This window comes from Neurospora tetraspora (assembly GCF_033439725.1).
Source record: "Neurospora tetraspora strain CBS 560.94 chromosome Unknown B0H65scaffold_3, whole genome shotgun sequence".
Taxonomy (NCBI): domain Eukaryota; kingdom Fungi; phylum Ascomycota; class Sordariomycetes; order Sordariales; family Sordariaceae; genus Neurospora; species Neurospora tetraspora.
Window position 1 is genome coordinate 4247460 of NW_026944385.1, and position 27920 is coordinate 4275379.

The 27920-nt window shown below is 48.5% G+C and overlaps 6 protein-coding genes across 6 annotated transcripts; 4 read left to right on the forward strand and 2 right to left on the reverse strand.

Moving 5' to 3' along the window:
* Positions 1–4439: 4439 nt before the first annotated feature.
* B0H65DRAFT_463270 (uncharacterized protein) lies at positions 4440–6138 on the forward strand. The gene has a single exon (XM_062826695.1). The coding sequence runs from the start codon at positions 4797–4799 to the stop codon at positions 5883–5885; it is 1089 nt and encodes a 362-aa protein (XP_062683472.1). The 5' UTR covers positions 4440–4796; the 3' UTR covers positions 5886–6138.
* On the reverse strand, positions 6033–16195 carry B0H65DRAFT_174227 (uncharacterized protein). The gene is made up of 2 exons (XM_062821416.1): positions 9487–16195; positions 6033–9431 (listed from the first exon to the last, which is right to left on the reverse strand). Exons 1-2 carry the CDS (start codon positions 15972–15974, stop codon positions 6290–6292), a joined length of 9630 nt encoding a protein of 3209 aa, XP_062683473.1. The 5' UTR covers positions 15975–16195; the 3' UTR covers positions 6033–6289.
* A 1303-nt stretch (positions 16196–17498) lies between these two features.
* On the forward strand, positions 17499–19076 carry B0H65DRAFT_174256 (uncharacterized protein). The gene is made up of 2 exons (XM_062821417.1): positions 17499–18018; positions 18079–19076. Exons 1-2 carry the CDS (start codon positions 17665–17667, stop codon positions 18982–18984), a joined length of 1260 nt encoding a protein of 419 aa, XP_062683474.1. The 5' UTR covers positions 17499–17664; the 3' UTR covers positions 18985–19076.
* Positions 19077–19279: 203 nt separating this feature from the next.
* Positions 19280–19702, reverse strand: B0H65DRAFT_424863 (uncharacterized protein; the record flags this gene model as incomplete). The annotated part of the gene is made up of 1 exon (XM_062824536.1): positions 19280–19702. A coding segment is annotated over one exon (423 nt), but the record flags the coding sequence as incomplete, so codon positions are not given.
* Positions 19703–22020: 2318 nt separating this feature from the next.
* Positions 22021–24286, forward strand: B0H65DRAFT_572224 (HET-domain-containing protein; the record flags this gene model as incomplete). The annotated part of the gene is made up of 3 exons (XM_062830502.1): positions 22021–22618; positions 22729–22827; positions 22872–24286. Exons 1-3 carry the CDS (start codon positions 22225–22227, stop codon positions 24284–24286), a joined length of 1908 nt encoding a protein of 635 aa, XP_062683476.1. The 5' UTR covers positions 22021–22224.
* An 871-nt stretch (positions 24287–25157) lies between these two features.
* B0H65DRAFT_523301 (S-adenosyl-L-methionine-dependent methyltransferase) lies at positions 25158–27472 on the forward strand. The gene is made up of 6 exons (XM_062828790.1): positions 25158–25729; positions 26028–26167; positions 26261–26400; positions 26469–26481; positions 26550–26982; positions 27042–27472. Exons 1-6 carry the CDS (start codon positions 25511–25513, stop codon positions 27279–27281), a joined length of 1185 nt encoding a protein of 394 aa, XP_062683477.1. The 5' UTR covers positions 25158–25510; the 3' UTR covers positions 27282–27472.
* The last annotated feature ends 448 nt before the right edge of the window (positions 27473–27920 follow it).

Below are 27920 nucleotides of genomic sequence, written 5' to 3' on the forward strand. Positions count from 1 at the left end.
TATTCTAATAAGTACGGAAAATAATAAATAAAACCGTCCGGGATAGAATTACTTTAAAAAACAGCGGGACGACGGAACTATAAATGTAATTAAAAATTTAAAAGTAATTATTCGAAAGGGTTTTTACGAATTTAATAAGAAGTTAGTAAATATTTAAAGGATGGTTAAAAATAAGTATAATAAATTATTAGGTATTATGGAGAAAGTAGCGGACGTAGTAGGCGAAAATACGTAAGACCTTCTATAATTAGAATCAGGTTAACAATTTATCTAATGAAGGATAAATAATTTAGCAACGGGGTTCGAACAATTATTAGTATTTAATTGTAATACTAAATAAATACTTTTCTAATTAAATTATATTCGATTTTACTTATAGAATTCTATACTACGTAATTATTCGTTTTTATTTAGCCTTAAAATTAAAATTAGGATGTAAAAGAGGAATTTATTAATGATTTATCCTATTTTTATAGATAATAATTAGATTCCGTCTTTATTATATTACGGTTTAGCTAATTTATTAGTAAATTCGTTCGATATTCGAATTTAATACTAAACTTTATCTATATTTATTCGTATATTTCAAAATAATAATCGGGTCTTATATTTTTGCCCGTTAATTAATTTTTATATATTAGTAATAAATTTAATTATTAATTTCGCTACTTCAATAATTAATATACAGATTATCTATATATTATTATAATCGATATCTTGCGGTCCAAGACGGTGATAGCGATGCTGATTCATCTTATATTAAATATTTATCTTATCTCGTATATATAAATGGAGGCTAAGTTTTTAATATTTCTACGTAGGGAATTATATTAAGTTTAAAATTTATATATTATAACTTTCTCCATAAATAAATATTTACCGGTAAACGTTTTACTACTTACTATTTTAATATATAGTATTTTAGTATATTTAGACTCATAATATATTTTATAATCTTTTTTTTAGATATTAAAAAAATAATATATAATTCGAATTAGTAGCTTCTTAAAAATATAATCCGTATAAATATTAATTATACTATAGTATTAAATCTTATAATATAATCGCTAACCGGGTCTATATAAAGTCTAAGTAGTATTATTTTAGGAAATTAAGGCCGGTGTAAATAATTGAGCGAATAAAATTAAATTTATTCTAATCTTATTTAAAATTAATTTATATTATAGATTTTATTTAATATCTTACCTCTCTTAGCGGATACGTATAGTATAATATAGATAGCGTAATTACGTATTCGTATTCATTAATTTAGCGAGAGGAATAATCGTTATATTAATTAGAATTTTTTCTTTTTAAATTTCTTTTTCCTAATTCTTCTTCGATTATTTAAATATTTATTAATTTACTTTTATCTACCCCCCGCCGTTCTTCCGAAATTTATTGAAATTAATTAGAGATTTATTAACGATTTATTTTTTATAATAGTGCCTGCTTACTATAAATTTACGGCCTTTAATGTATATAAGGAATATTTGGATAGCGATTAGAAACCCGTTAAATTTAAGGATAAAAGTAAGCGCTAAACTATAGTACCCCCTTTAGAAACTAATAAATATATAAATATTAAAACTAATTATTAGTTTATCTCTAATTTATCCTTAATCTATCCCCGCCAATTACCTTATAAGGCGTATATATAGTCGCCCTTGGTAAGATTTTTTGCCGCTAGAAAAAATTTAAGCCGGGTTATAATAGTGCGGATATTTAGTGCAGTTTTAATATAAGTATTATTTGAAAGTTACTAATATTAAATTAATAATTAATTTTTAACTTATTTAAATTATATTTACTACCTATCGCAATTTTATTGAATATTTAAAGGGTATTTATAATATCCTTAAGGAGTATTTGTTTAATATTTTAATTAGAAGTATTAAGGCTGAGGTTTATATAATTACTATTAGTATATAACCTATTCCTAACTAATTCTTAAATAATTTAAAACTAATTATAAATAAATTTAAGATAGTATAAAGATTTTATAACCTTTATAACCTCCGGTTAGGCTATAACCGTCCTTATTCTTAATAGGATTTTATAGCCGGTTATTCCTAAGAAACGTAAGGTAGCGGTTATCGACGAAGAATCGGACTTATTGGATTTATTATTAATTGAAGAGGAGGAATAGTAGGAGGTGTAGGAGAAGGAGTAGTAGGAAGTATAGGAGGAGGAGTAGTAGGAGGTGTAGGAGAAAGGGAACGAAGAGGAGGCGGATACGGAGGAAAACGGTTTTATAGAAGTCCCTTTCTAGAAGAACGGTAATATAAGTATTTTAGATCTATTTTTAATAAATTATTAATTTATCCTTAATATATCCTTTAATTATCCTTAATTAATTTAATTAATATTTAAATTAATACCCAATTAATAAAAAAAATAATAGAAAAAGCGCGATAATATCGCTTCATCCGCTAAATTTATTTGCGTAGTATATAAAAAGTTTAAACGTATTTATAAATTTCATTTTAGATGTATCTTTAATAAATCTTTTATTATTATTAATTTATTATAGGTCTTCCTCCCTACCGCTTTAAATAGGGCGGTAAAGGCTGGAATTGCGTTATTTAGTGCGAATTCCGCCGCTCTTCAGATAAACCTACGGAGCTTACTTCTTCCTTATTTATAATTTAAAATATATTTTAAATATATTATAAATATATTATTGGACTTTATATTTCTCTACGGGGGAATTTTGGGCAAGCGAGTGAAGCTGTTTCTCTACGGTGGGACTTTTGTGTGTGCGACCCGGATAAGCTTATAAAGTTTAATTTCTTTATTTACGGCTTAAGATATATTCTAAATATATTATGGATATATTATCAGACTTTATTCAAACTACTATTATTAATTTAATATATTGAATTGACTCCGTACGAATACGTATTGTAATAATTGTATTAATCTTTTTCTTTTGTGGGTCGGACCAATTTTGTATGTAAACATACGGACTATGGGGTTAGGAAGCTTTAGGTATGGGGTCGTGTCATCTGACCACTCTTCTGTGAGAAACGCCAAGATTTCTAATGTGTCCCAAATTAAAAGACTGTCCCAGGATTTCGGATCCCCCTCTTTAGCAAAGAGGGGGCAAAGGAAGGCTTGGCGCCCAGAAGCCCCCAAGTATACACCTCTGCCGGCATATAAAATGTTAGCGCGGTGATTTGCAAGTGGCAAGAACTTTAATTTTCGTACAAAAGATGGCCAATATGCTCACCTCTCACCCCCTAAATATTGTAAGGTGGCGGTACCACGCTAACATTTTACATGCCGGCAGAGGTGTACATTTCGGGAACCCGCTACATACCTTGACGTCTTTCCGCTTACTTGGCCCAGACCTGCCTCAATCGGTCGCTTTTTCTTCACCTCAGCCTACTTGATGGTCGACCACGACGCCGAAACCTTCAGCCTGTGGCAAGCCAACCCAAACACCAAGAGTTCTTTGGTCTCCATCTCCCACGGCACATCAGATACCGAGGCGAGATACCGAGGCGTGCAAAGATAGTAGCGACGGCAAAAGCGAGTCTTCTCCTGGCAACGGTACTAATGGGGGCGACAGCGATTCCTCAGCAGAATCAAAGGCCAATGTGGGCGCAATTGTCGGTGGAGTGGTTGGCGGCCTTGCCGGCACCACGCTGATAGCTGCAATGGCTTTATTATTTCCCCGAAAAAGACTGTCAGCAGCCAAGGCCATTTCAGCCGAGGAGAGCTTGGTAGTGGCAAGTGAGATGGCCGGCGCCAGCAACAGGGACGGATGTGGTTCACACGAATTTGAATTTAAAGCAGACGTGTATGCGGGGGTTAGTGAGTATGTTGCAAGACAATCGCCAATATCGATCACCACCTGCAGAAGAGGATATGGCAAGCATGGATTTGAACTATTCCCATAGCAAGCCTGCAGAGGTAGCGGGACAGAATTGGGTTTATGAGCTGGATGGACATAGGCGGCATGCGGAACTCCCCGCAACACAGACTTTCAGGTCATGAATGAGGAAGAGATCCTGTGCCCATGATAATAAAGAGCTATAATATGATCCCTACCTCTGATGAACTGCATCTTCACTGCTTGTAACTCTAACCTACTACCTACCATCACCACCAGCAGACCTATATCCACAGATCATGCCATGCCCACACCAAACGCAGCGAACCTCTGGGCAGGAGATAGCCTTTCCTCCCTCCGTGTTATTTTGAGCGCTGACACTGAGCGGCTAGAGAAGCCAATGGGGATCAATTGGTGTGTAGTAACAATTTTCGTAACCGTCATCCACGACCAATCGAGTCCGTTCCACGGCACGTTGCGGTTTAAGCCCCGCTATCTTGCATCAGAAGATCTGGTATCTACTGGCGTCCGGGTGGCTCCGATCTTTATTTGGCTTCTAGAAGTCGTCTTTCCGATCTTTCCTTTGAACATCAAACCGTGCCGTTGCCAAGTTTACCTCTAGAGTAAGAAAGGGAGGACTTTCACCTGTGATCGTAGTTCTTGGGGACTTCTTTAGTCTGTATGACTATTTCCGCTGGTTTGATGACTATCATCTGCGCCTCTTTGATCAGATCAGGCTCGAGACTCGGCATCAGCACAACCCTAGAGGTACCTCGACGCCTTTTCACCCCGCACATCCACTTGCTATTTTTCTGCTTCAGCTATATCAAGATGAACTATAGCCTTACCCTCATATATTCTGCTGCTCTTAGCCACCGTCCTTCCAAAATTTGACAGTGTCCCTACTTCCTTTCAATCCTTACTCCCTCATCCACAAGTCCATAACAACAATAACAAAATGTCACGAACATCAAGAACCCTCACAAACACAGACCTGGCCTTCCTCCTCTGCACCACAGCAGGCACAGCTTCCCAGACCAAGGGAAAAGTCAGCCGAAACTTCAGCCTCTCATTCGAAACCGATTACGGCCTCGTGCTTTCCCTCAAGCCCGATGATTCCATCACCATCGCTCTCCGCAAACCACCACCAGCACCTCAAAATCAGTACATCGACCCCTTTGACAGTGCCACACCCATCCAGTCACAACGGCTATATGCACTCTCGCCAGTCTCCCCCGTTTCCGTTCCCACTCACTCACATGGGAGTATCGATGGAGTGCTGTTCAGTCCATTGGGCTTGGTGGGGACAGGCGGGGCGACCATAACACCCGCTAGACAAAGCCAAAACCACAACCAAACCTCAAGTATGCGAAACATAGCAACAAGCAAATCCAACTCACCTTCACCAAAGATCAAATACTACATCCGTCCCGGCCTAGACGCCAAGTGTTCCTCGCACATGTATTACACCGCTTCCGCTTCCGTTTCCGCTTTTACCCAACCTCAAGCTCAAGCTCAACATCAACCTCAACCTCAACATCAACATCAACCAAGCGACGGCAGCAGCAGCAGAAAGTTCAAACTCCGCCTCCACCGCGTCAAAGAATCCCACCTCCAATCCCTCTACCACCACCCCTCCCCCTCCCCCTCCAGCTCACATACCAACTCCTCCAACTCGTGGTTCGACTCCTACCTAGATTGGATAGACAGGTTGGAAGATGCATGTGCGCTTGCCCAACAGCGACAGCGACAACAACATGAACCGCAAACCCCAACGACTCCATGCACTGCCGTACCTCTATCACCAACAGGCAGAAGAGATCAGGCAAAGGAAGGGTCAGGGCCCTTCACAGACGAAGGAGAAAAGTCCCTCTGGTTGGTTGAGGGGTTGCTCCTCGCCAGCTGGCTGTCGTTGCAGGAAGGGGTGGAAGGGGTGGAGTATGTGCCGTTACCTTCGAGTGAGGTGTACCGGTTGGAGCATGTGCAGGGGAATAATGCTGGGGTCATGATGGGGAGGTTATTGGAGAGGATTGGGGCCGGAGAGTAGACGGGCCTTCGAGGAGCTTGGTTGGATGCAAACATCAAGAGCGTGATGGCGACCTCGAACAAAGACATCATCGATGAGAACTACGCTGGAGACAAACCGTAGCGACTGGTGCCGGTTGCGAGGATATTGTAAGAACATAACATATAAATTTTGGTTCTAGGGGAATCGTGCATCGTTCATCATCAACAACACCCTGACCTTCTGACTTCGGAGCTCACCAAACCATCAAAGCCAAAAAAAAAAAAAAAAAAAACCACCACAGCTCATATCCATGTTTTTCTTTTCCTCATAGCATCGTAACAAAAAAAGAAAAAGAAAAAGAAAAAGAGCTCGCCTTTCAGCACTGACCTGTTCCCACCTCATACCGTCATCGCATCATTCGTCAACCCGTTTTCACCCCTTCCTTATTCCAAACCCCGGAAACGGCGATTAAACTCCTCCACAGCAATCGCCACCTGGCGGTATATAAACGTCCTTCCACTTTCCTCTCCAATGGGAATAAAGGGTCCATTGGTTCCTCCTCTCAGCGTCAAGCTCAAGCCCGTCCTCTCCTTCGCAATGGTCTGCACATCCTTCAGTGGCACATCCCACTCCGTCTGCAACTTCCTGCTCCTGATGAGCAAGATCCGCGCAAATGTAACCATAACCACCTTATCCTCGGTTGGCAGCTCAAGATGGGCAATGTACTGCTCATCGAAGTACTTGCCATTGTCGATTTGCTTGAGCCAGCTCTGGCCTAGCGCCTCACGTTGACTGTATGGCCTGATGATACCGTCCGGGGGGATATACCTCGGTAGTCTGACGCGGTCGAGTTCGGACCCGTCAAAGACCGTGGTGGTGTTGCGCACGCCTTCGCTAACATTGGAGGCAAAGTCTAGGACACCAATGGCCGGTTTGGTTGCCAGACCAACCACGCCCTTGCCAATTCCCTTGAAGAAGCCGAGAGCACCTTCCTGCTCTGCACCTTCGAGCGGCTTGCGGGCAAGACCTCCAACACCCGATGCAACCGAGGTGAACAGGCTGTTGGCACCGGCGGTGACGCCAAAGAGGGCGTGCTTGGGATGGTTGCGAGCACGTGTGATGCGGCGACGGTCCTGGAATTGTTTATCCATGGTGGCAGCCGCGAGACCCTTGGCGAAACTACCAGTGACCTTGGAGAAAGAGTCACTGAAGCCGAAAACGGACTTCTTGAAGAAGGAACCGGCGCCACGGGCTAGACCAATGCCGAAATCTTCAGGCCTATCGGACATGATGAGACCTTGGTATGGCTCGTAAAAGATATCGGCGAAGCCAGAGCTGATGTTGTTGAACAGACCAACCGGGTTGCCCAGGAAATCGGCACTTCCCAGAATGTGGTGTACCTGGTAGAGAGCCTCTTGACTGTAGTGATTCGAGATATTCTGGATGAGAACCGGAACAGAGACGCGCATGTTCTCGAGCATGAGGGCGTTGAACCGAACGGGGGCATCGTTGATGTTGCCAATGGCCATGGTCATGACGTTGAAGAAGAACATGATTGGGTTCTTTGATGATGTTTTGTCTTCCACGTTTACACGCTCCGTTCTCACAAATGACAAGTCGAGCTGCATCGGTTGGATGTTCAACACCTCAAAGTAGATGTCACGGCCAGCCGCCAGCTGCTTCGGCTGCGGAATGTCAATGTTGTCATCGCACAGCTTGTCCTCTTCATCGGATGAAGACCATGATGCACCCGGCACCTTTGAGAAATCGAGTACGGCATAGATGAAGTCTTCATCAAGCTCGACAGTCATCTCCTGCAGGAGGACCGTGGCATACTTGATGTACTCAACACCGTATGAGTCGTCCTTGACACGAGTTACCATGGCATGCAACGACGGGTGGGCCTCGATCTCTTGTGCGCGCTTTGGCACGACACTGGGATACAAGATCATGGGGAATATGCCTCCGTACAGCTGGTTGTCGATTTGGATCCACTTGACAGCCAGGCTGATAGTCTGGTACAAATGTGAATCGCTGTATCGAAGTTGCACATCTCTGAAGGTGATGTAGGCCAGTTCCTTCAGTTGGGAATTGATCAGCGAAATGCCAATGCCGGATAGTCTCAGCTGCGCACGGAAAGTGACACCTGTATCCAATTCCTTCGCTTCAAAAATGCCACGGTCTGTCGAGCCGGCATTAGACTTTTGCTTGTACAGACTCTTTGACTGCTTGAAGTTGGACAGGATCAGAGTCTGTGTAGGCCCATCGGCGATGACATTGATGTCGATGACCTTGGTCTGGCCATCAGGGCCAACCAACTTCATCGGAATCAGGTTACCAATTTCTGCCAACTTCACATGACGGTCCTTGCCATTGGCGCTGATGCAAATCTCCTTGTTTTTGGCAGCCGGGAAGTCCCACGCGTAGGGCATGATGCTCCGGGGCGGAAGACGGTAACGCACGGGACGCCAGCCGGAGCGGTCTTCGATTCCGTCCTCGTCAATGTTCGGATTTGCTTGGTAGAACGTAAACTCAGTGTCACTCTCGTTCCGCATCGAGAAGGGCCAGTTCTTCGTTTCCATAGTCAGGTTCAAGAAAATAGTCGATTCCTCCATGAGTGTCTCAACCCTAATGAGCCTTTGCCGTTCACCGGCGCGAGCGATCTTGATGTGCGTTGTACCCAAATCTGAGATGTTGAAGGGAGCCGTCCACTGGTTATCGACACCCGGGTAGCAGAGACAGAGCTGCTTGACAGCACCTCTTTGAAGGAAGTGCAGCGGACGAAGAGCGCCGGCCTTGAGTTCAAGAAGTGACGACGAACTCGGCTCTCGGATGTTGATGTCTTCGCCGAGCCTATTCTGGATGACATATCTCGGTGCAAGCGTGACCGTCTTCACCATCTTGTACTTGCCATGGCCCGTGTCGACTGTGACACCCAGATGGATCTCGGCATTGCGAGAGGGTGAGTTGAGCACCACTTCGGTGGTACTTCCAATGGCGTCGAAACTTTGCGGTCTGCTCCAGTCGGAATCGGCAACCTTGAGCAATGCGCGGTTTCTGTGGTCATCGCTACCAAAGGAGAACATGATTGGTTGGGCTTTGCGCTGGCTTTCATCGGCATCACCCAAAATCTGGCCGGCCGCCGCTTTGGCATGCTGCATAAAGCCCTTGGAGCGAATGCCTACATCGAGCCCCGTCTTGTTGAGGATGATGTAGGGGCAGTAGACAGTGACCTTGAACGCGCCACCGCTATCGGGAATGCGGAAGTAATGCAACTTCAGATTGAGCGCCTGACCGGAATCGTCCTTGCAGACAAGGTTTGTCTCCTTGCGGAAGTCCTCAGAGGTGCCGGAGTTGATGATCGCAAATTCGCTTGGCTTGAAGACGGTATCCTGCATATCGATACTAAGGAGGAGCAGATGGGACAGCTCGACAACGTGTACAGGGCTAACCCCGCCCTTGCGAAGGAAGTTGGACCAGTCTTTCTTGGTGTTCTTGTCGTAGATCCTGTATTTGAAGTCATACGGCAGTAGGTTTTCGATGGTGACGGGGGCGGAGAGCTTCAAGCGCATATACGGGTAGGTCCTGGCAGATGTTAGTATGTACATCAGCCGCAAGTGTGAATCAAACCATAGCTTACCTTGTTGTCGGATTGGCCTTGTCATATCGAGCCGACAGCTGGAAGTAAAATGGATCTCCATGTTCACCCTTGCACATCAACGTCTTGGTCGGACGTTTCAGAAGGTCTCTCCACCAGAGTGTGTCATTGCTCCAGCCATATCCAAACCCTGGATCAGGGCGGACGAGCAAGCTCTTCATGTAGACAGCGCCAACGGGGGCAGGCCTGCTATCGCCAGGGGCGATCTTTTCGATCTTGAGCAGATGTCCTTCCTGAGCGTCATAGACGCCAAGCTCAACTGGTATGTCGGTGTCGTTCTCAACCAATAGCGGGCTGCGCAGAGTAACATACTTGACATTGTCTGTGCCAAGTTTCACATCGACCATGAGCTTGTGCAGCACCTCATCTGTCTTGGGTTTGAGGGCATAGAGGAATTCTCCCTCGCGATTGATTCGGATGTTCTTGACTGCGTCAAAGCCGCTGCCCTCCAACTGGATGGCCACATTGCCAGTGCTGTTGCTTTCGCCGGAGAGACTTTCTCGCACCTTTTCCCAATTCTCAAAGCTCCAAGGAGTCTCCTGGCCATCGTCAAGACGCAGGGGTGTAGTATCTTCGGTGCCCTCTCTCTTGGCCTGCATGATGATGTTGAAGCCCGTGTAGTTGCGGATACGGTATGGCGCTTCGACGCCACGAGGCTTGCCTAGCACGTCCTGATCCCGAGTAAGGAACGCCATTGATTTGGAGAGCAGTGCAATGCTGGCAGTGGAAAGGGTCACATCGAATGTCTTCTTGGATGAGACATCGACTGACATCAAGCCGGTGCTTTGATCACGGGCAACCCCGAAGCCCACTTGCCAAGGTTCAATGAGCGGCTCCCAGGCCGACTTAGCAAAGTTGTAAATGTTGGTGTACATCTCGATCGCTACCTCCGCCTTTAGGTTTGACGACCAATTCTCTGCGCTAGTCGTGAATGACTTGATGCTCAAGTCAAGAATAGGAAGTTCATGCACATCTCCAATGAGGACAACCCGAATTCCTTCAATTGCTGCCGTGAGCTGCTCATATCTTGGCGGTGTCTTGGTGATATCATGCGGTTGCTGGCCTCCCTTCTGGGACCGAGGATCAGTTGCCCCAGTTTTGGTGCCCGTGCGCTTGGACTTGTTCGCGACAGTTGATGTTCCCTTGCCACTGGCGGTTCGTTGCTTCATGTCGGAAGATTTGAGCTGCTTCGCTTTCTGATCCGATGCCGTGCCCTTCGGCTCGGTGGGATCGTTGCCTGACAACTCCGATGCCTTGCTCACAATTTGCATAACGAGCAAAATATCCCGCAGCGACACTCTGAGGATAAGTGGCTCAATATCAACATGAATGTTTGTGGTGGACGGCTTTGACGTATCCATGGACATCTGAACTGAGAAGTCATCGATGATCCTCAAGCGTGTATCATCGAAACGATCCATGCGGCACAGGAACATTCCGCACTCGGAAATTTGGAAGGTCAATACATGCTGTTGCGACAGAAGAACTTGCTTGGTTCCCAAGACAATGGCCTCGGAACTCGAGCTGAGCGGGTTCGCAATCAAAATGACCTGAGCATCGACCACGTTGACCCGATAGGCAATGCGCGTCTTAGACTCCTGCTTCGGTGGCTCCGTCTGGAGGTCAGAGGGCTCACCCCGCTGATCAATGCTTTCGGACCGTCTGCCGGTGTATGAAACTGCCATAGAGTCTGCATCACTCATATCATCAGGCGTGTCGAGCGGGCTCTTCTCTGGGACCTCAGGCTCCGGTACTTTCAGGCCAACAGTGACAAAATTCTGGATGGCGAAAAGGTAATCAAGTGCAAAGATGACGCGAGGGCTATCAATGGCGACCATGGCAATAATGTTCCTTTCCTTGCCTCCAGACATGGTAACGCTGGCCATTAGCTGCTGAACGTCTTTGTTGCCGCTTGTCATGATGCGACGGAACTTGTTGGTCTCGCGTTGGCGAGTATCGTAGATTGTGAAAGACTGAATGACAAACTCGGCCTCAAGACTTCCGTTGGAGTCCATGCGGGTCTTCAATCTGCTGGAATCGAGACTGAATTTGGACAGACTCGCGGCATCGAGATCACCAACAGGGCGGTCCTCCGGAGCGTTGATCAGCTCCAAACCAATGGTGTTGACAGTAAAGATGAGGTCCAGCTTCGTCCAGGTCTCAGCTTGCGGGCCAAGCTCCGGGCCCAGATCAATGAGCTGTTCATTGCCGCCGTTGTCGTCAAAGCCCGACATGGTCCTGGCTCTATTAAGGGTCCTGTCGTCAACTTCGCGTTCGGCATCGAGCCTGTTCTGTTCTGCGTCACCAGAAAAGGCAGCAGGGACGGAACGCGAAATCTCGAGCAGCGAGTTTAGTTGGTACTGGGTCAACCGCAGATTGAAGTCTGACATGTTGCCCTCGATCTCCAGATCTGGCCGTTTTACGCCCTCCTTGTGTTCCGCATAGGTAATTTGGAACCCAAGGTCAACCTTGTCGATGAGCTCGAGTTCTTCCTCCTGGCCATCAGTGTAATGGAAGTTGGAAGTGAGTCTGATGTTGCGGATGCCTGCAGTTAACTTCATGGCGATATCGGCATTCTCCGAGTCGTCGAGCGGTACAAACTTGTTCTGTGCGTAGATCTCACCAAGATAAGCTGTGATAAGATCACGCTTGGGCCGATCGGGATGGACATCTCTGGGGAACACGACAATGGGAGTTTTGACGACGACATCGAACTTGACCTTGCTTGGACTTTGCTGGAACTGGTTGGCTTGATTAGCAGCAGCTTGGCGGGCGGCGTTGTAGATAGCCTGCATCTTGCCGAACTTAACAAGGAACTCGACAATCTTGCGGAAAGGTTCCTCCAAGAAGTTGATCTTGACAGACCCAGCCCGCAGGTAAATCGAGGAGTCATATCCAGGATACGATTCGGGGCGACCGGAATCGAATGTCTCGTAGCGGAAATCAGCAAGCTCTTCTCCTTGAATAGCTACCAACTGGCGTATGCTTGAATCCTCCGAGACACCAAGATTGACATCGTCAACAAGGTTCAAATCGCCGAGTCTTGCGGCAACACGCATGGTCTTTCCGAGGATAAACACCCCAACATCGGCATGGTTAAAAGACAGGGTAGCTAGACGGATGCCGTCGTTATTCAGAATCAGCCTGATACTCTTAAGATCAACCTTGACCCGAATTGCACCGTCCGCAGTCTGTTGAGGAGGGGCTGGCGGCTCAACCTCGATGTTGGTCTCCGAGCCATCATCGGTAATAGCGTTTTGAGGCGGAGGATTGGAATTACCAGTGTTGGTAAAAGTGACGAGAACGAAGTCAAGAAGTGTGAGTAGTGTCTTGCGCGTTACGACAAGATTGATGGTAGAAATTGCCACATCCAAGTTTGTCTCAACGCCATCATACACAGGCATGAACTCGGGCGAATCCTTCCTGACTTTGACAAACTTGACGCGGACCAAGTCCTGGACTTCTCCACTTTCTTCAACATCGCCAGATGATACGATAGCCTTGAACTCAGCTGGCGGGTTGTCGACGAAGTCGTCCACAGTGACCGACCCGAGCGAGACCTCAGCAGACATGTCGAAGGGGCGGATGTAGAACTGGAGGTCGAAGCGCTGAGCAACTAAATCAACAAGCAATTGATCGGGAGCCTTTCCATCTGGGTCACTACGGTAGAGCGATCCCTTCAATTCATCCACTGCAAACTTAAACTCGAAATTGCGTTGTTGAAGCTTTAGCTGATCGGTTGCTGAACCGTCCTTGGCGTCTTCGAAAGCGTCCTCGTCCTCTTCGAGGTCGTCATCATCCTGAATGATGGCTTGCTGATGACTGGTACTGAAGGGTAGCAGTTGGGTCGATGGCCTATGCTCCAACAGCCTGTGCGATGCCGTTGAAGCGTTGCTTGCCAAACGGGGACGCATACCAGGCTGACCTGCTGATTGCGAAGGGGCGTCAGCTCCAGCGAGTTTCGGAATAGCAACGTCAATGATACGCATCAGGCTCTTGTATTTCGCATCAGATACGCTGGCATGCAACACGGGCAGGTGACCGGAGACTTTGAGCTTTGTCAGGTTCGGGGCCTTGGGGAGGATCGATGTCTCCACTACAAAATCGACGGTGATCTTGTCGACGATATGCAGCATCTTGTCATCCTTGTCGACCAATTGCTTCTTGGTCTCCTCAATGGACGGCCCGATCAAGACCTGTGTAGAGGAAAGTTTGACAAGGAAGCGGTCATACATGAGCGACTCAAGCGTCTTCAAATCCTCATCCGTGAATGACTGTTTTTGTTTGGATTGCACCTCCTTCATGGTGTCCTTGTCCACCAGTTCACTGTTGACGCTGATGTGACCAGCATCCAGAATGAGGCAGGTGGACTGCTTGCTGGTGATGCTCTCGGGGATAATGATGAGCGGAGCTTGAAGATCCAGTTTTGCGTTTAGCGTCTTGTGCTCCTCGAGAGCAAACTCGAGGCCGGCTCTCGTCTGCGCGCGCAAACCCTCGACTGTGGCACCGGCAGTCTCCATAAGCGCATTGATGGAATCCATGTGTCTCTCGGGAGGACGGAAAAAGTCAACAACGCCAACGACAACGTTGGGGTTCCAGACAATCTCGAGCGGCTTCAGCTTGGCGGTAACTGCAATATCTCCCTGGCCATCCAAGGGATTTTGTTCAACCTGGAACTGGAAGAAAGCTTCATCGCTGTTTTGTTCAAGTTCAGCAATGGACATGCGATGCGCTAGATGGGTATCAGGAGCATCCTTGACACGGACAATTTCTTTGAACAGGCTGTTGGGTGTAGTGCCATCATTGACGCGCAGTCCACCCAGGCTAACATCAGCAAGGAACGAGTCGGGGCGCTTGAGGCCCTTGGCCTTGAAGACATCGAAATGCAGACTGATGAGATCTCTGGAGTCGCCATGCGGGTTCTGCTTGAGAGTAAAACTGCCAGTGCTGAGTGATGCTTCGAGCTGCATCTGAACAGTGTCTCTTGGAACATCGACCTCAGCGGCAAGAGCCGTCTTTTCGTCCCAGTCGATGACTTCGTACAGCTCCTTGCGCTGTTCTTCTGTGATTTGGGTATTCTCGTCCTCCTGTTGTTTTTCCTGCTGTTGCTGTTGACTAGGCTTGGAACCAAAGGCCCAAGCAAGCCAGCCCTGTTGTTGAGGTTGGGCCGGGGGAGGAGGACGGTTCCTGAGGGCTTCTGCATTTTCTCTCTTGAGCTGATTGCGCGCCAAGGACCTCCAGAATCGCAAGTCTTCGTAATCAAGTTTCCATTCGAGCTTGGTCAAATCATCGTTCTCCTCAGGCGAGAGCTGCTGGCCTTGCTTGCGTTTCTTGAAGAGCTCGATGTATCGTTTGCGGTCATCTCGTCGCTCGCGGAAATAGTCCCATGACCACCTCCTGTTTCGCTCGTGGATCTTGCTCAGGACAGCATTGCCGGCAAATTGGAGCCAAGCACGGGGATCTTCTTTGGGCCGAACGCCCTTGGGCTGGTACTTTTTGTATTCTTGGTGTCGAATAAAGTAGTGGAACAGGTCGACCATCATAAGAGCATCTCGGTACTGATAATCGTCCAGCACGACACCGATTTCGTCAAAGAGAAGATTTGCCTTGAACTTTGGAACGGTGGTATCGCCCGATTTATCGAGCTCCAGCTTGGCCTGACCGGAGACGGGTTTGAGTATGAATTGATGGTTCTCGGGGAGGTCACCATCTGTCTTGGCGATCATAGATCCGAAAGCGGCGAGGATCTCGTCGTGGGGCTTTGCCTGATGTCCCGGCGTAATAGCCTCGCGTCCCGGACCCAAAAGTGTTGCATCGGTATCCCAGTAGACGGCCAAGGCACCCAAGGTAGCTAGCTTGTGGGTGGTCTTGGTAGAGTCCTGGATGAAGGTAGGCTGCCACTCTCCATCGGTGCTGACGGCGCTGAACTCCTCGAGAGTGAGACCGAGGGCGAAGGGGTGGCCCGGGGCCGAGATGGCATCCTCGTAGCGGACATGAATGTTCTTGACGGTAACCTGCAGGTTATCGACAATCTTGGTGACGAGGCTCTGGGCAAAGCTCTGGCTGCGCTTTTGTTCCTCGGGACTGAGGCCTTCCTGATTCCTCTCCTTGAGCAATTCGGCGGAGTCCAGCTTCTCCATCTTGATGCGCTGTTTGCGGCGTTCCTCTTCCTCCTCGTTATACTCAGCCTCCTCCTTGGGTGATGCAAGCAGATAGACATCTTGGATGTAGACCTTGACGGGAGCGCCGCGCAGATTGGACCAGGGAATGGTCAGGGTGAGTTCGCCGAGGTGGCCTTCGACGACGTTGATGGGCAGCTTGAGCTGATCGAGGGCTTCGCGGCGCAGTTCGAGGTTGCGCAACTTGACGTCGCCGGACCAGATGCCAACCTTGAGCTGTGTAGGGTCGAAGTTCTTGACGTACATGCCCAGGAAGCGGTTAAGCAACCCGGCAACGAGACCTTCAAGCATGGCACGTGTGGGGTGCCGTCACCCAGGCCGGGATATCGATCGAGAATAGGATCGGAGGTATCTATCGAGGACAAAGTCGAGGTTTCATCTGGGGCCGTCGGCCGTGTCGTTCGTCTTTCGCAACTCGGATGGTGTAACTAAGGTCGTCGGGGAGGGTTGGCGCAAATCATGCCAGAAGTGCGGATAACACGTACGTCATGCAGCAGCGGGTCGCGATGCGTCGCCGTGTCGGTACTTGTGTGCGTGTGGAATTGATGTAGGTACTGATGGTGGTTGTCTGTAGGTAGTGACTGTTGTTACTCGGTGTTCTGTGTATCGAGTTGAGGAGAGCTGGCAGCGAAGGGAACCCACGTCTTGCAACTTCTCGGTCGTACAAAGCGGGGTTGGGTTTCTTGGGTCTGGTCTGTTTGGTGGAGCAGCTTGTCAGCTCTAGAACCTTTTTCTTGACTGCCTCCGATTCAACACTGCGTAGCTGACAACATAGAGGGTATCTTGGAATCGGGACTTACAGGTGTCGAGAATACACTGGGTTGAACGGACCTGATGCACTTGGTTGATGTCGAGGTAGAGAGGTATGGTAGAAATGTGATACTGGAGAAAGAATACCGAAAGAAAAACTACTGCTAGTGCTGATGACGAATGATCAACCGGCCACAACAAAACCTGACGCCGGCGCCAACTTGGAAAAGCGCACTCAACTCAATGAATTGGATGGGGGCACGGAGGCAATAAGCAATGGAAGTGTTGTCATCGGAAAGGAAAGAAGTGACCCGACTTGAAGCAGCCCCCGCATCCTCCTGCGAACTGAGTGTTGGACTGATGTTGGGCGCCAGCACCGCAGACGTGCTTTCCCGTCCCTTCCTGTGGAAGCTGCGGAGAACACTCGGTGCCTGCTAGTTCTTCACTCTGATTGGACACTCGACCAGATAAGCGGGGCCTGTCAGTGACAGTCTTGAGCGGGGCCCCAACTTTTCGGCCCAAATGGAATTGAAGTGGAAGCTTCAGGTCACGCTCCTCACGAACTGCAGTCAAACTCCATGTCATTTCCATGACACCAACATCTGCACTCGGATTTCATCCTTTCAAGCTCAGACGTCTGTTCGAGATGGGATAAAATAGTAACTTGTCGCGAACCGCTCGCGGTGACGGGTGGCTGCTTGGGGGGAAGGCCTCACTTTGGACGGCAAAACGGCAAGTGGTCCAAGCTCCCTTCAATGTTTTGTTGGAGACTTTATCTCGGACAATGACGTCATTGTTCCTGTCTCCAAAGTCCACTGCACTTCCTGCCATCGTCCCTGCCCATCCTTCTTGCCAACCCCTTCATCGGCAACACAATGACCTGTACACAGCATTCGGATCAAGAATGAAGGAGCGATTCCCAGCCAAGGCCGGGCATTTCCCGGTGTTTGATGTCCACTGACAAGAGCAGATCTGAACACAATGGACCAAACCATTGTAACCGGTTTGTTTTCCTTGATCTTCAATCCCTTGTTTTTCGTTATTTTTCTGTAAATATCTTCAATCCCATCTATCCTTCCATCTCGTCCGTCAGTTTCATCCAGTCTCTTCACAAGTTCCTCTCGGCCCAGCTTCGGCGTCTACTACCAAATAACCCAATTATTTGACTCGAATATTACCAATTCGCTGTTCCTATCAACACCTAAACACCAAACACCAAGCACACGAAACCATGATGCTCCGAACATCGCGCCCTCTCCTGGGCACTGCGCAAAGGCTGCCACTCTTGATCCGCTCTACCCACACAAAGTCCTTCAACAGCCCTGTTGCGACACTCGTATCCCGCAATACGCAACTCCAAAAGTCTAGCGGCTCCCCGCTGGTGTTTCGATCGGCTTTCTCGTCCAAAACTCCACTTCAGCCCAACCACATTGATACGCAACACGAAAAGGAATTGGCCCAGCAAAAGCTCAAGGCAGACCCTGAGCACGTCTCTGTGGACTCCTCCGTCCGTCCCTTGGTTGAGCAGGACCAGCCTTCAGCAGTCAAGGCAAAGGATCCCTCCGAAAGTCTAAAAGATGACTTGGTAAGTCTGCAGGCCAAATATCTTCGCAGCTCGACAAAGTCTGACTCCTTCTTCCCCTAGGATCTTATCAAGGACACATTGGCACTCAAGACTGTTCCTCGAGAGGCCTACGCCCTTGGTTTTGCCGGCACGATTCCTTACCTAGCCACTTCTCTCTCGACCGTCTATCTCTCCTGGAATCTCAACCAGAGGTACCCTTCCGAGTCCGGCCTCCTCAACACCATTCTGTTCAGACATGAGACCGTCAAAGACCTGCTTGCCATCATTGAGCCCATCCAGGTGGGCTATGGTGCAGTCCTCATCTCTTTCCTCGGTGCCATCCACTGGGGTCTAGAGTTTGCCGAGAAGACTCCTTCACATGCCCGCACCCGCTTCCGTTACAGCCTGGGCCTGTTGGCACCCATCGTTGCTTGGCCCACCACGTTGATGCCTATCCAATGGGCCCTGACCACGCAGTTCCTTGCTTTCACCGGTCTCTACTATGCTGATTCCCGAGCCACCGTCAAGGGATGGGCGCCCTCCTGGTATGCCACCTACCGTTTTGTCCTGACCGGCATCGTCGGTATCGCTCTCTTTATCAGCATCCTTGGTCGTCTCAAGATCGGCGAGACCCATGCTCGCCTTAGCACCCAAGAGCTGACCGATCTTGTGAGCTACAAGACTGGAGCTGACAAGCCTTACCACGACTGGGAAAAGGAGGAGGCCGAGGAAAGAAAGAGAATCAAGAAGGAGAAGCAGGAGGAAGAGAGAAAGAAGAAGGAAGAGGAGGCCAAGAAGAAGCAGGAGGAAAAAGTCAACAAGCAAAAGACCAAGGGCAGCTCCGACATGAAGGAGAAGTCGGAAAACAACAATGACGTGGACAGCAAGAAGGATGGAGACAAGAACGTCAACCCCGACAGCAAGAAGTCACCCGCTGACAAGAGCGAAGATGACAAGAGCGAGGATGATAAGAGTAAGGCGAAGTGAGGGGGCTGCAATTTCTCTTTGGGTGCAAGAAGAGTGGTATACCCCTATGCCACTGCACAAACAATTCTATCAGGTCGTGGCATATTTTGGTGAAGGCTTTTAGCGGTGTTATAGTTGGATTGAGTGAGCGAAAGAGTTGAGCAACGACCAAGGTACTTGGTTCTGATCTTTGATATTGGTGGCCATGTATGTATCTCCGCATGTTTCTGGTGTCTTGCTCATAGCATTGGCGTTCCTAGAGCGCCCCGAATTTCATACGATTTCAACCATTGAGAGTCCACAAGCTGTCCTCTATCTATGAGAACAATGCCATAGATAGCACCACAACGAAGCTCCATGGCACGACCAAATTCCTCACAGCCCCGGAACTCGCACGAGTCTCGCTAGCACCGGGAGCATCAACACCTGTGGTGTTGGTCGCAATGCTGGTGCTAGTCATAGTGCCAACAGCAGCACTGGTGCTGGTACTGGCCCCGGTGCTAACCCCCATAGAAGACAAAGAACTATAAGGCTCGTGATCCTCCGTATCAAAACCAGCCAACAAATCCTTCCCGCCACAGAACTTGCTCTCATCACCCGAGCAAGGAATAGTGCACTCGCTCTGATTCCTCGCCCAGCTCTCCGCATCCATATAACCCATCTCCGCCCCCGTTTTCTTCCTCCCGGCATACTCTCCACACCAGCACTCATTCCCATTCTGCATGCCCGCAAACCGATAGACGGCCCGCGCTTGCACGAGGCCAGAGAGAGCCAAAACACTATATAAAGTATAACCGGATTACATGGTTCTTTGAAGCATACCATGGTCATTTGTAGTATGTAGATGAATGCCATAGAAGTCTCCATGTTGAAAACATTGTGTGCCATACAAATCTCCATACAAAACTATGTCACTGGACATCGCTGCGATTTTTTCCATGTACATGTAACACTATGGAATTTACCATGTAAATGCTATTTTACGTCAAAAACACGTGCCAAGGATTGAAATATTGGTGCGTATATAACGGTTGGTGCCCCCGTAAGGAGACGACACTGGTGCCCCGGATTAAATGCCGTACCAGGACCGGACAACCAGATCCGGACCAACAATAAAATTGTGAGACCCGAATTCGGAAGGTGACAAGACCAACGAGGTTTGGCCGGGGGTTGCAGGAAGGGATGTTGTCAGATTGGCACCACTACACCAAACTGGCAAAACCGTAGCTCCGAACTTGTCGGAGTAGTGGCTCAATCAGCCAACCTATAATCTGACAGATGTTGCGATCCCTTTAACGGTGAAATGTTGACATTTTAGCGTCCTGCAAGTTTGAGCCAATCGGTGGTTCCTATTTTCCTGCAGGATACCTCTTGTGCTTGCAAAGACCCCGGAAACCCTAGCCTTGGTAGCGTTTGCTAGCAATGTAGGCGAAGTGCTTAGCTGACAAGCCACGTCACTAAGTCCTCTAGATATCTTGCGGGGCGCGCTAAAATGTCAACATTTCACCGTTAAAGGGATGGGAGACTCGCGAGGTTCGAAAAACGGCACCCGTCTATTTGGGGCTTTACGCTAACAGACACTAGCAGACTTCGCCGCTACATAGGCGTCAGCGCGTTAGTGTACGCTTTTGATGCCCCTGAATAACTGGCTGACTGGCACCGACGTCCGCCCGGGCGGGTTGAGTATAGTCTGTGCGCCGCGCATGTTCCTGCCCGATTAACCAGCACCGCCATGCCTGCCGTGAGCCGCATCAACCGTGACCTCCTTCCTTCTTTCCTTTCTTCTCTCGTCCTTTCCAAATGTTGCCATATCCGACATATTTTTCGCCCTCTGAGTGGGGTAAGTGAATCACAGACTTTTACAGCCTTTCGTGAAAGAACGACCGTGAAGATCAACTAGACCATCATGCAGTTACGACTCACGGCATCGCATCACGGTTGCCAACGACCCGGTTGAGGTATGTATCCGTAGGCTCCCTCGAGGCTCCCTCCTCTCGCAGCCGCTCGCCTCCTCCTCCTTTGCCGACAATATTATACCCAAATGTTTGTTTCTTGAGGCACTTGGTGTCCTGATTCGTTTTGGCCTTCCATACCACGAGCGTTTTTCAGCATCGGCATGCTCTCGTCGAACCCACCAACCTTCCTTGGTAACTTCATCGCAGACATTTCACATGAAGCGCTCAGTGGCCTCTTTGCGGGATGGAGGGAATATCTGACCTCTAAGCCTACGAAGCTGAGCACGGGCGGACGAAAGTTCATGGACCGCAAAGCTACACTCATCTTCGTCATGAACACTCACGAGATCCTTTCTCTATTTCTTTCGAGGCAGATATGCCTCTTTCTCTTTTTCGAACCTCAACGTCGACCTACAATACTTAGGCACACCTTCCACTTGGTGATCCTAACGTAGAGAGGGGATCTATGTACGGAAATTCAGAGAGCACTCAACAGGTGCCAGAGTCCGAGTTCAGCACGAGTTCCGGAGCACCATGGCGACACTCGTGAAAGATAAGGTACAGGTACCTCTAGAGGCTGACTTGTCGCACTGAACGTTCTTCTAGCTCGGCCACTACTGTCAGATTTACTCGTGATTTATTGATTCTGTGTGTATCTGACTCGAGCGCTCTCTTCAGAAGGTATGGGGGTTCTGGGGGTAACCCATATTTGCCAAGACCTGTTAAATCAGGTGGCTGGGATTCTGGCATCTAGTCCACATCTGGCCAGAATGCCACCCTAGAATCTGACAACTGCATATGTAGCGGCCCAATCGGGATCTGTTCAAGGCTTCCCAAAACTACTAGGTAAGGTAGTATTCACGTTGACGCAAGTTTCAAGTTGTGTCTTGGTCGCACCGGTCATTTACTGAACAGGGGATAGTACCTAGGTCCCGAATCACCGTGGGTCCAATGCTTGAGTGGTGTGTTTAATATAGGCTGGCTGCCGGTGGGCGAGGAGCGGGGTCACGAGGCAGACAAGATCCATGGGCCAGGAAGCATTTTCATGCTAACCGCCGTCGACCTCCATATTCATCTAACCTCGCCGCCGTCAGGAAGCTCACAGCCTTTGCTTTGCTGCATCATCTTGTGGGAAACTCAGTCCGTGCGGTAAGTTGGACCATTCCTTCTTGGCTGATTGAATCTGCTAGGCTCCCTATGATTAGACCAGTCAGTCTCTGACATAGTATACCATGCCCACCATAGGAAGCAATCGGGGAGCCACTTCGTCCGATCAAAGTTCTTGTTCCAGCATCGAGAACCGAAAATGGACATTTCTGAATGCCCGTCTTTTCAAGCGAAGGTGGATCGCCCAGGCAGCAAGCTTTGCAAGATATGTTCGTCAATCCCGGCGTCGTTCTGGTCCGGTAAATCCAAGAACATACACCTCAAGCTTCAGCCGTTGGAGTCGATGCGATTTGAAGCAGAAAGAGGATGCCAGCTATGCGGTATTCTGCAATTGGGCCCCAGTCGAGATGCGGATCGTCAATCAGGGGATCTTGAGGTCCTTAAGATGAGACGACCTCCTTATTATGACCCGTTTGGAGTGACAAAGGCCCGCTCCGTACTTACATTTATTGGGGATACCCGACACGTGATTTCACCCACAGTCGACCTCTATCCGCTGCATTTCGGATTCTCCCTGGTCCCATATCCTTGGTGTAAGTTTCGTGTCTAGCCTTGGTTAATTTGGACTTGGCTACATCACCATTCACCCCTATCGTAGGAAGTGGAAGTTTTGGTACCCTACTGACAGATTTCCCTTCTGCAGCCAGGTTGAAGCCTGCCAAAATGGGGGAACATGTGGAAAATCTTCCACTCATAGAGGTCTGGCTGGAAAATTGTCGAGACAACCATGCTCAATGCTCTAGTAATGTCGGGTGCTTTTTGCCTACCAGACTTCTGACCTTGAAGCATTTTCCGATAGCGAAGACATCCGTCTAGTGAATGCAGGCGAACTCGATTTTGACGGACCACCGCCAAAATATGTTACACTGAGTCACTGCTGGGGACCACCTTCAAAGCACTCGATCACTACGACAAAGGCAACTTTAAGCGAACGTATGACGCGAATTCCTTTCAAAACGCTTTCCCAGACGTTCCAAGACTCTATCAAGATATCTCGCTCCCTAAAGCAGAGATTTCTGTGGATAGATTCCCTTTGTATCATTCAGGACGATGAGGATGACTGGGCAAGTGAAGCCGCCTTGATGGCTCTGGTTTACGGCCATAGTTACTTCACACTCGCTGCTCTCAGCTCAAGGGATAGCACTGAAGGTTGCAAGATGGTTGCCGATATCCAGAGTTCTTACTCTAACCGCTTTGTTGATATTGACTTCTACGACTATGGACCCGGCCAAAACAAAACGAGGTTTCCTCATCAGCGAGTTCGGATATTTGAAACTCCTGTCAGGATTGATGAGATACACGAGTCTGTCGATGACGGGCCCCTTAACGACCGCGCCTGGACCTTACAAGAGAGGGAGCTGTCGAGAAGAGTGATCTCATTCTCCAAGAAAGGGCCGCTTTGGGAGTGTACCGAACTCCGTGCAACTTCCCAACGGCCATGGGTACATAACGAAAGATTCCAGGGTGCCACGAACGGACTGTTCAAGAGCAAAGCATCCTGGCAGGATATCGTTGAGAATTATTCTGCACGGTCATTGTCAAAACAAAGCGACAAGTTAGTTGCGCTGTCCGGGTTAGCGCACGCTGCGCAGGAGTCCTATCAAGGCGCCACATATGTTGGCGGGATGTGGAGCACGTCTCTCCCTAGAGCCCTCCGTTGGATGATTGTGCCGCAACGGTCAAAACCTGAGCCCGCGTATCAAACTGCGACTGAGCCTGCCTATATAGAGCCGAGCTGGTCCTGGGCATCAGTGGGATCACCGGTAATATTCGGTACGTGTTCTCCAGGGCTTGCTAGACACGATCTCAAAGTTGAGGAGATGGTGGGAATCCCAAAATATCAGGACCCATATGGTGCGCTTCAATGTGGAGCCCTTGTTCTTAGCGGTGCTCTACTGGTTGACATTGATGTTGGCGATCCGATTACAGGCTCGCATGCACTCACAGATGATCGAAGGATGATGAAGGATGGCGTTTCAGTCGGGGATGTCAGCCTCGATGCACCCGCTTTTTCTCACTTACTTCGCCAGTGGAAAGTCTGTTTTCTACTGATTGACATTTATTCCGATTTTCACGGTCTTATTCTCAGAGAGGGAGTGAACCCCGACGATGGCTATACTCGACTGGGAGTTGGAACGATATACAAGCGGTTCAAGGACATACTCTCTCATTGCAAGCCACGCACCATCAAACTAGTATAAGCACACTTGATCAAAGGTACGTAGAAATAACAGCATATATATTACCCACTCAGATGTCAAGTCCATCTACACAATCCCGGTTGTCCTTCGAATGAACTAACGCTTCTCCTAGTAACAAACCCAGCACGTCGTCAACCAGAATCCAGAACACCTCATATGTTACGGGCGTCTCAGAACGCAAGAGTGGAAGCCTCAACACATACCCAGCAACTTCAGCATCGCATCATCTCCAGCATTGCTGGAATCTTTACTCAGATATCCAGTGGGCGAGCTTGGAAGGTTTAAAGCACGGGAGAAAAGAGGCATATCACAATCATCACGTTCATGGCTTCATTCCCTTATCAGTTTGTGTTCTTACTTTTTTTTTCTTCCTTTTCTCCCCTTGGGTTTTCCCCCCACTCTCGTTTTGTACTGTCTCCGTGTTTTGGTTTTGCGCGTCTCATCTCACTCAAGGCGGTTGTCTCGTCTTTGCTAAAAATTGTCTTGCGAAGACCCCAGACCACCGTGTTTATCATCATTCATTGCTTGTTGGGATGACTCTCTCACTGAAGTTGGTTGGGTCAGAAAAGATGAAGGGCTGGTCGAAATCGGGATGGCTTTGTTGAATTAACAATTTCTGCGGAGGAGTGAAGGTCGGTGCCATGATCGCTGAAAAGATAACAGATAAGATGATGTTTTGTTGTTTTGGATTCTAGACGTGCTACGTGGTCGCGGCCGTGCTACTTGCAGCATCTTTTCTTATTCACGCCTGATCTTGTGCGTATTGCAACGTTTGCCAACTCGCCCATTCACTGTGTTTTTCCACCACCTCGGTATCTGGTATGGATTGCAGCCAATGGAATCCTTGATTCAGCAAAAGCCCACAGTCACGGTACATGAAGCTACTTGACAGCTAACACTAACTTCCGGCTGTAGCCGCATGGCTGCGTGCTTTCTGTTAGTCCAAGAGGTACCGAAAGGTCCCCACAAGCAAGCACGAATGTGACCAGTCAAAAGGAAAGAGGTGACCGAAGCACACAGTTCGAAAGGAAGGAGGTTACCTTCACTCTTGACCGCTCTGTGCAAGGGCAGTCTCGGAAGACTCTTTTTCGAGGAGGGGTAACTAGGTGACGAGAAATCCTATATACTGGGCCGCTGGCACGCGAAAACACCAAGCATCGACTTTGGCCAACCTCTGCAGTTCACTGACCAATCTTTCAACCCTTTCAATATCCATCCGCGACGATGAGTTCCTCTTTCAAAAAGGCACAATCGCCAGCACCCGAGGCAAAGTCACCAAAGGGAAAGGAGAAGTCGCCCACACCTGGTCCCGCGTCACCAGCGGGAAAGAAGTCGCCCACACCGGGTCCTGCGAAGTCGCCCACGCCTGCTCCCACGTCTCCAGTGGCCGATGAGTCTTCGGAGCCTGTTGGCCTTTTGTCCGGTGCCCATTGGGGCCAGCAGGTTCGTTTCATTTACATATGCATCCTCTTTTCGGTTTCCACCAGGCGTCTGTCATGCAGGAGCTCCTGGCGGTCTCGCACCTTCCCAGATCCTACGTGTTAGGCAGTGGCAGCATCTGCGTCTAACGGACGCATGCCCATTGTCCTGCATAAACACTTCGTCCGACGACTCTCTTCTCCTCTTCTCTTAGCGAGTGAGCTAGATTGATTGTCAACGAATGAGACATCCATGACCACAGCATTTCCATCTATCATTTTGAGAATGGCGGATGCTGACAAAAAGTCTTCTACACGTACAGGAGCTGGATGAGGACAATGACTCGACCCTGGGAAGTGACGCCGAAAGTTCGACCGCCTCGATCACTTCCAGCATCTTGCACTACCGTGATGTCCTGGGACGAACCTACCACAGCGATTCTGTGACTGACACGGAGTATTGGTACGTCTGAACTGGAAAGCATTAGCAAGACGAGTGCTGTACCCGTTGATGTTGTGGAGCTGAACTAACCACTCGTCCATGTGCACCACTCAGGGGCCCTAATGATGCCAAGGCAAATGAGATGTTGGATATCTTCCACGCGACCCTGGTTAGGTTGTTCGATGGAAAGCTGTATACGTCCCCGCTCAATGAGAAGGAGATCGAGAACGCTATTGATATCGGTACCGGCACTGGTAAGCTGATCAACCTGGACCGCCATCTCTCCCCTTTACTCAACTTTACTGACCATCTTTACGTGCAGGAGTCTGGGCCATGTAAGACTGACCTGTCAGATTCCTGGGTCGATCTTCGAGTGCTAACATCTTATTTTTTCATATAACAGTGACTTTGCGGACGATCATCCCAATTGCAACGTAATTGGCACCGACATTTCCCCTATTCAACCTAGCTGGGTACCTCCAAACGCCCGCTTCTTGATCGATGACGCAACTAAGGAGTGGACCTATGAAGAAAATTACTTCGACTTCATTCATCTTCGCTTTATGACGGGCATCATCAAGGATTGGGATGCCCTGTATAAGGAGGCTTACCGGTGCTGCAAGCCGGGCGGTTGGATTGAACAACTTGACTGCGATGCTGGATGGTATTGCTTTGATGGAACGATGGCTAAGACTTCCGCCATGGCCCAGTGGGGTCCAATTTGGAAAGAGGTTGGGCGGAAGACCGGGCTCGAGTTCCACGTGGTTTCTTCAGACACGATGGAAAAGGGAATGGAGAACGCTGGGTTCACCAACATTACGTCCGAGGATTACTATGTAAGACTTTCCTTGTCCGTGAGCCCTTGAGACGAGCTGAAGCTGACCCCGAGATCTAGGTTCCCGGCACGCCCTGGTCTGATGACCCGAAGATGAAGCAGCTGGGTCTCTACCAGTCTGTGGCGCTGACACATGACATTGAGGGCTTCCTTGTCTATTTCATGCCCAACTATATGGGGTGGACCCCGAAGGAAGTCGCAAACTACGCCACTGCTCTTCGCCGAGAGTTCAGGGAAGCTAAGATTCATTCTAACATTAGGTGGCGCATGGTGAGGGCGCAAAAGCCGCTGGATGCTTAAGGTGGATAACCGACGGGAGGCCATGCCAAACGCCGGTGGGTGTTGTGAATGTGAATATTTCAGCGGAGGATCGTACATGTATCGTGCCCATGCTTTTGGTTGTCAATGTGGCCAGTATCTTATGTAAATAGCGATTTGGATATGACTTATCATCATTTGTATAATGTCGTTTTGGAAACTGTCGTTAAAGATCATGGATCCCCTTGCAATCCGTCTCCTCACCCGCTCCCTGATACTAGAGGTAATCTTCAGCCTTACCCGGCCACGCTAATGACAAAAAAGTTGGAAGCATTTGTCAATTTGGTGGGCCATATCTAGCCAGTAAGACGAGGGTTCTGTAAGAGGACTAGCCTCCCAGCCACCTCAACAGCGCTGCAGACCTCCCTAATACTCTAGGATCCCCCAACCTATATATATAGTCTTTCTACTCTATAAACTCGATCAATACAGCGATTAACCTATATTCTCTACATTTATATAACCGTACAATTTGATAATTAATAGTCTAATTTCGCAATCCCTATGCTATACGAGTATATTTAGAAGCACGAGATTTATTTATATAACCCTATATACAACCGAAACTATATCCCTATCTAAGGAATCCACTTCTAAATTTAACCGACCTTACTTCAATAC

Excerpts from the sequence above, each read along its gene's own strand:
- B0H65DRAFT_174256 (XM_062821417.1), top strand. The coding sequence starts at position 17,665 with ATGATGCTCCGAACATCGCGCCCTCTCCTGGGCACTGCGCAAAGGCTG. Across the intron at positions 18,019-18,078 it reads AAAGTCTAAAAGATGACTTG|GATCTTATCAAGGACACATT; the intron begins GTAAGTCTGCAG and ends TTCTTCCCCTAG.
- B0H65DRAFT_174227 (XM_062821416.1), bottom strand. The coding sequence starts at position 15,974 with ATGCTTGAAGGTCTCGTTGCCGGGTTGCTTAACCGCTTCCTGGGCATG. Across the intron at positions 9,432-9,486 it reads AAGGCCAATCCGACAACAAG|GACCTACCCGTATATGCGCT; the intron begins GTAAGCTATGGT and ends AACATCTGCCAG.
- B0H65DRAFT_523301 (XM_062828790.1), top strand. The coding sequence starts at position 25,511 with ATGAGTTCCTCTTTCAAAAAGGCACAATCGCCAGCACCCGAGGCAAAG. Across the intron at positions 25,730-26,027 it reads GTGCCCATTGGGGCCAGCAG|GAGCTGGATGAGGACAATGA; the intron begins GTTCGTTTCATT and ends CTACACGTACAG. Across the intron at positions 26,168-26,260 it reads GTGACTGACACGGAGTATTG|GGGCCCTAATGATGCCAAGG; the intron begins GTACGTCTGAAC and ends TGCACCACTCAG.
- B0H65DRAFT_463270 (XM_062826695.1), top strand. The coding sequence starts at position 4,797 with ATGTCACGAACATCAAGAACCCTCACAAACACAGACCTGGCCTTCCTC.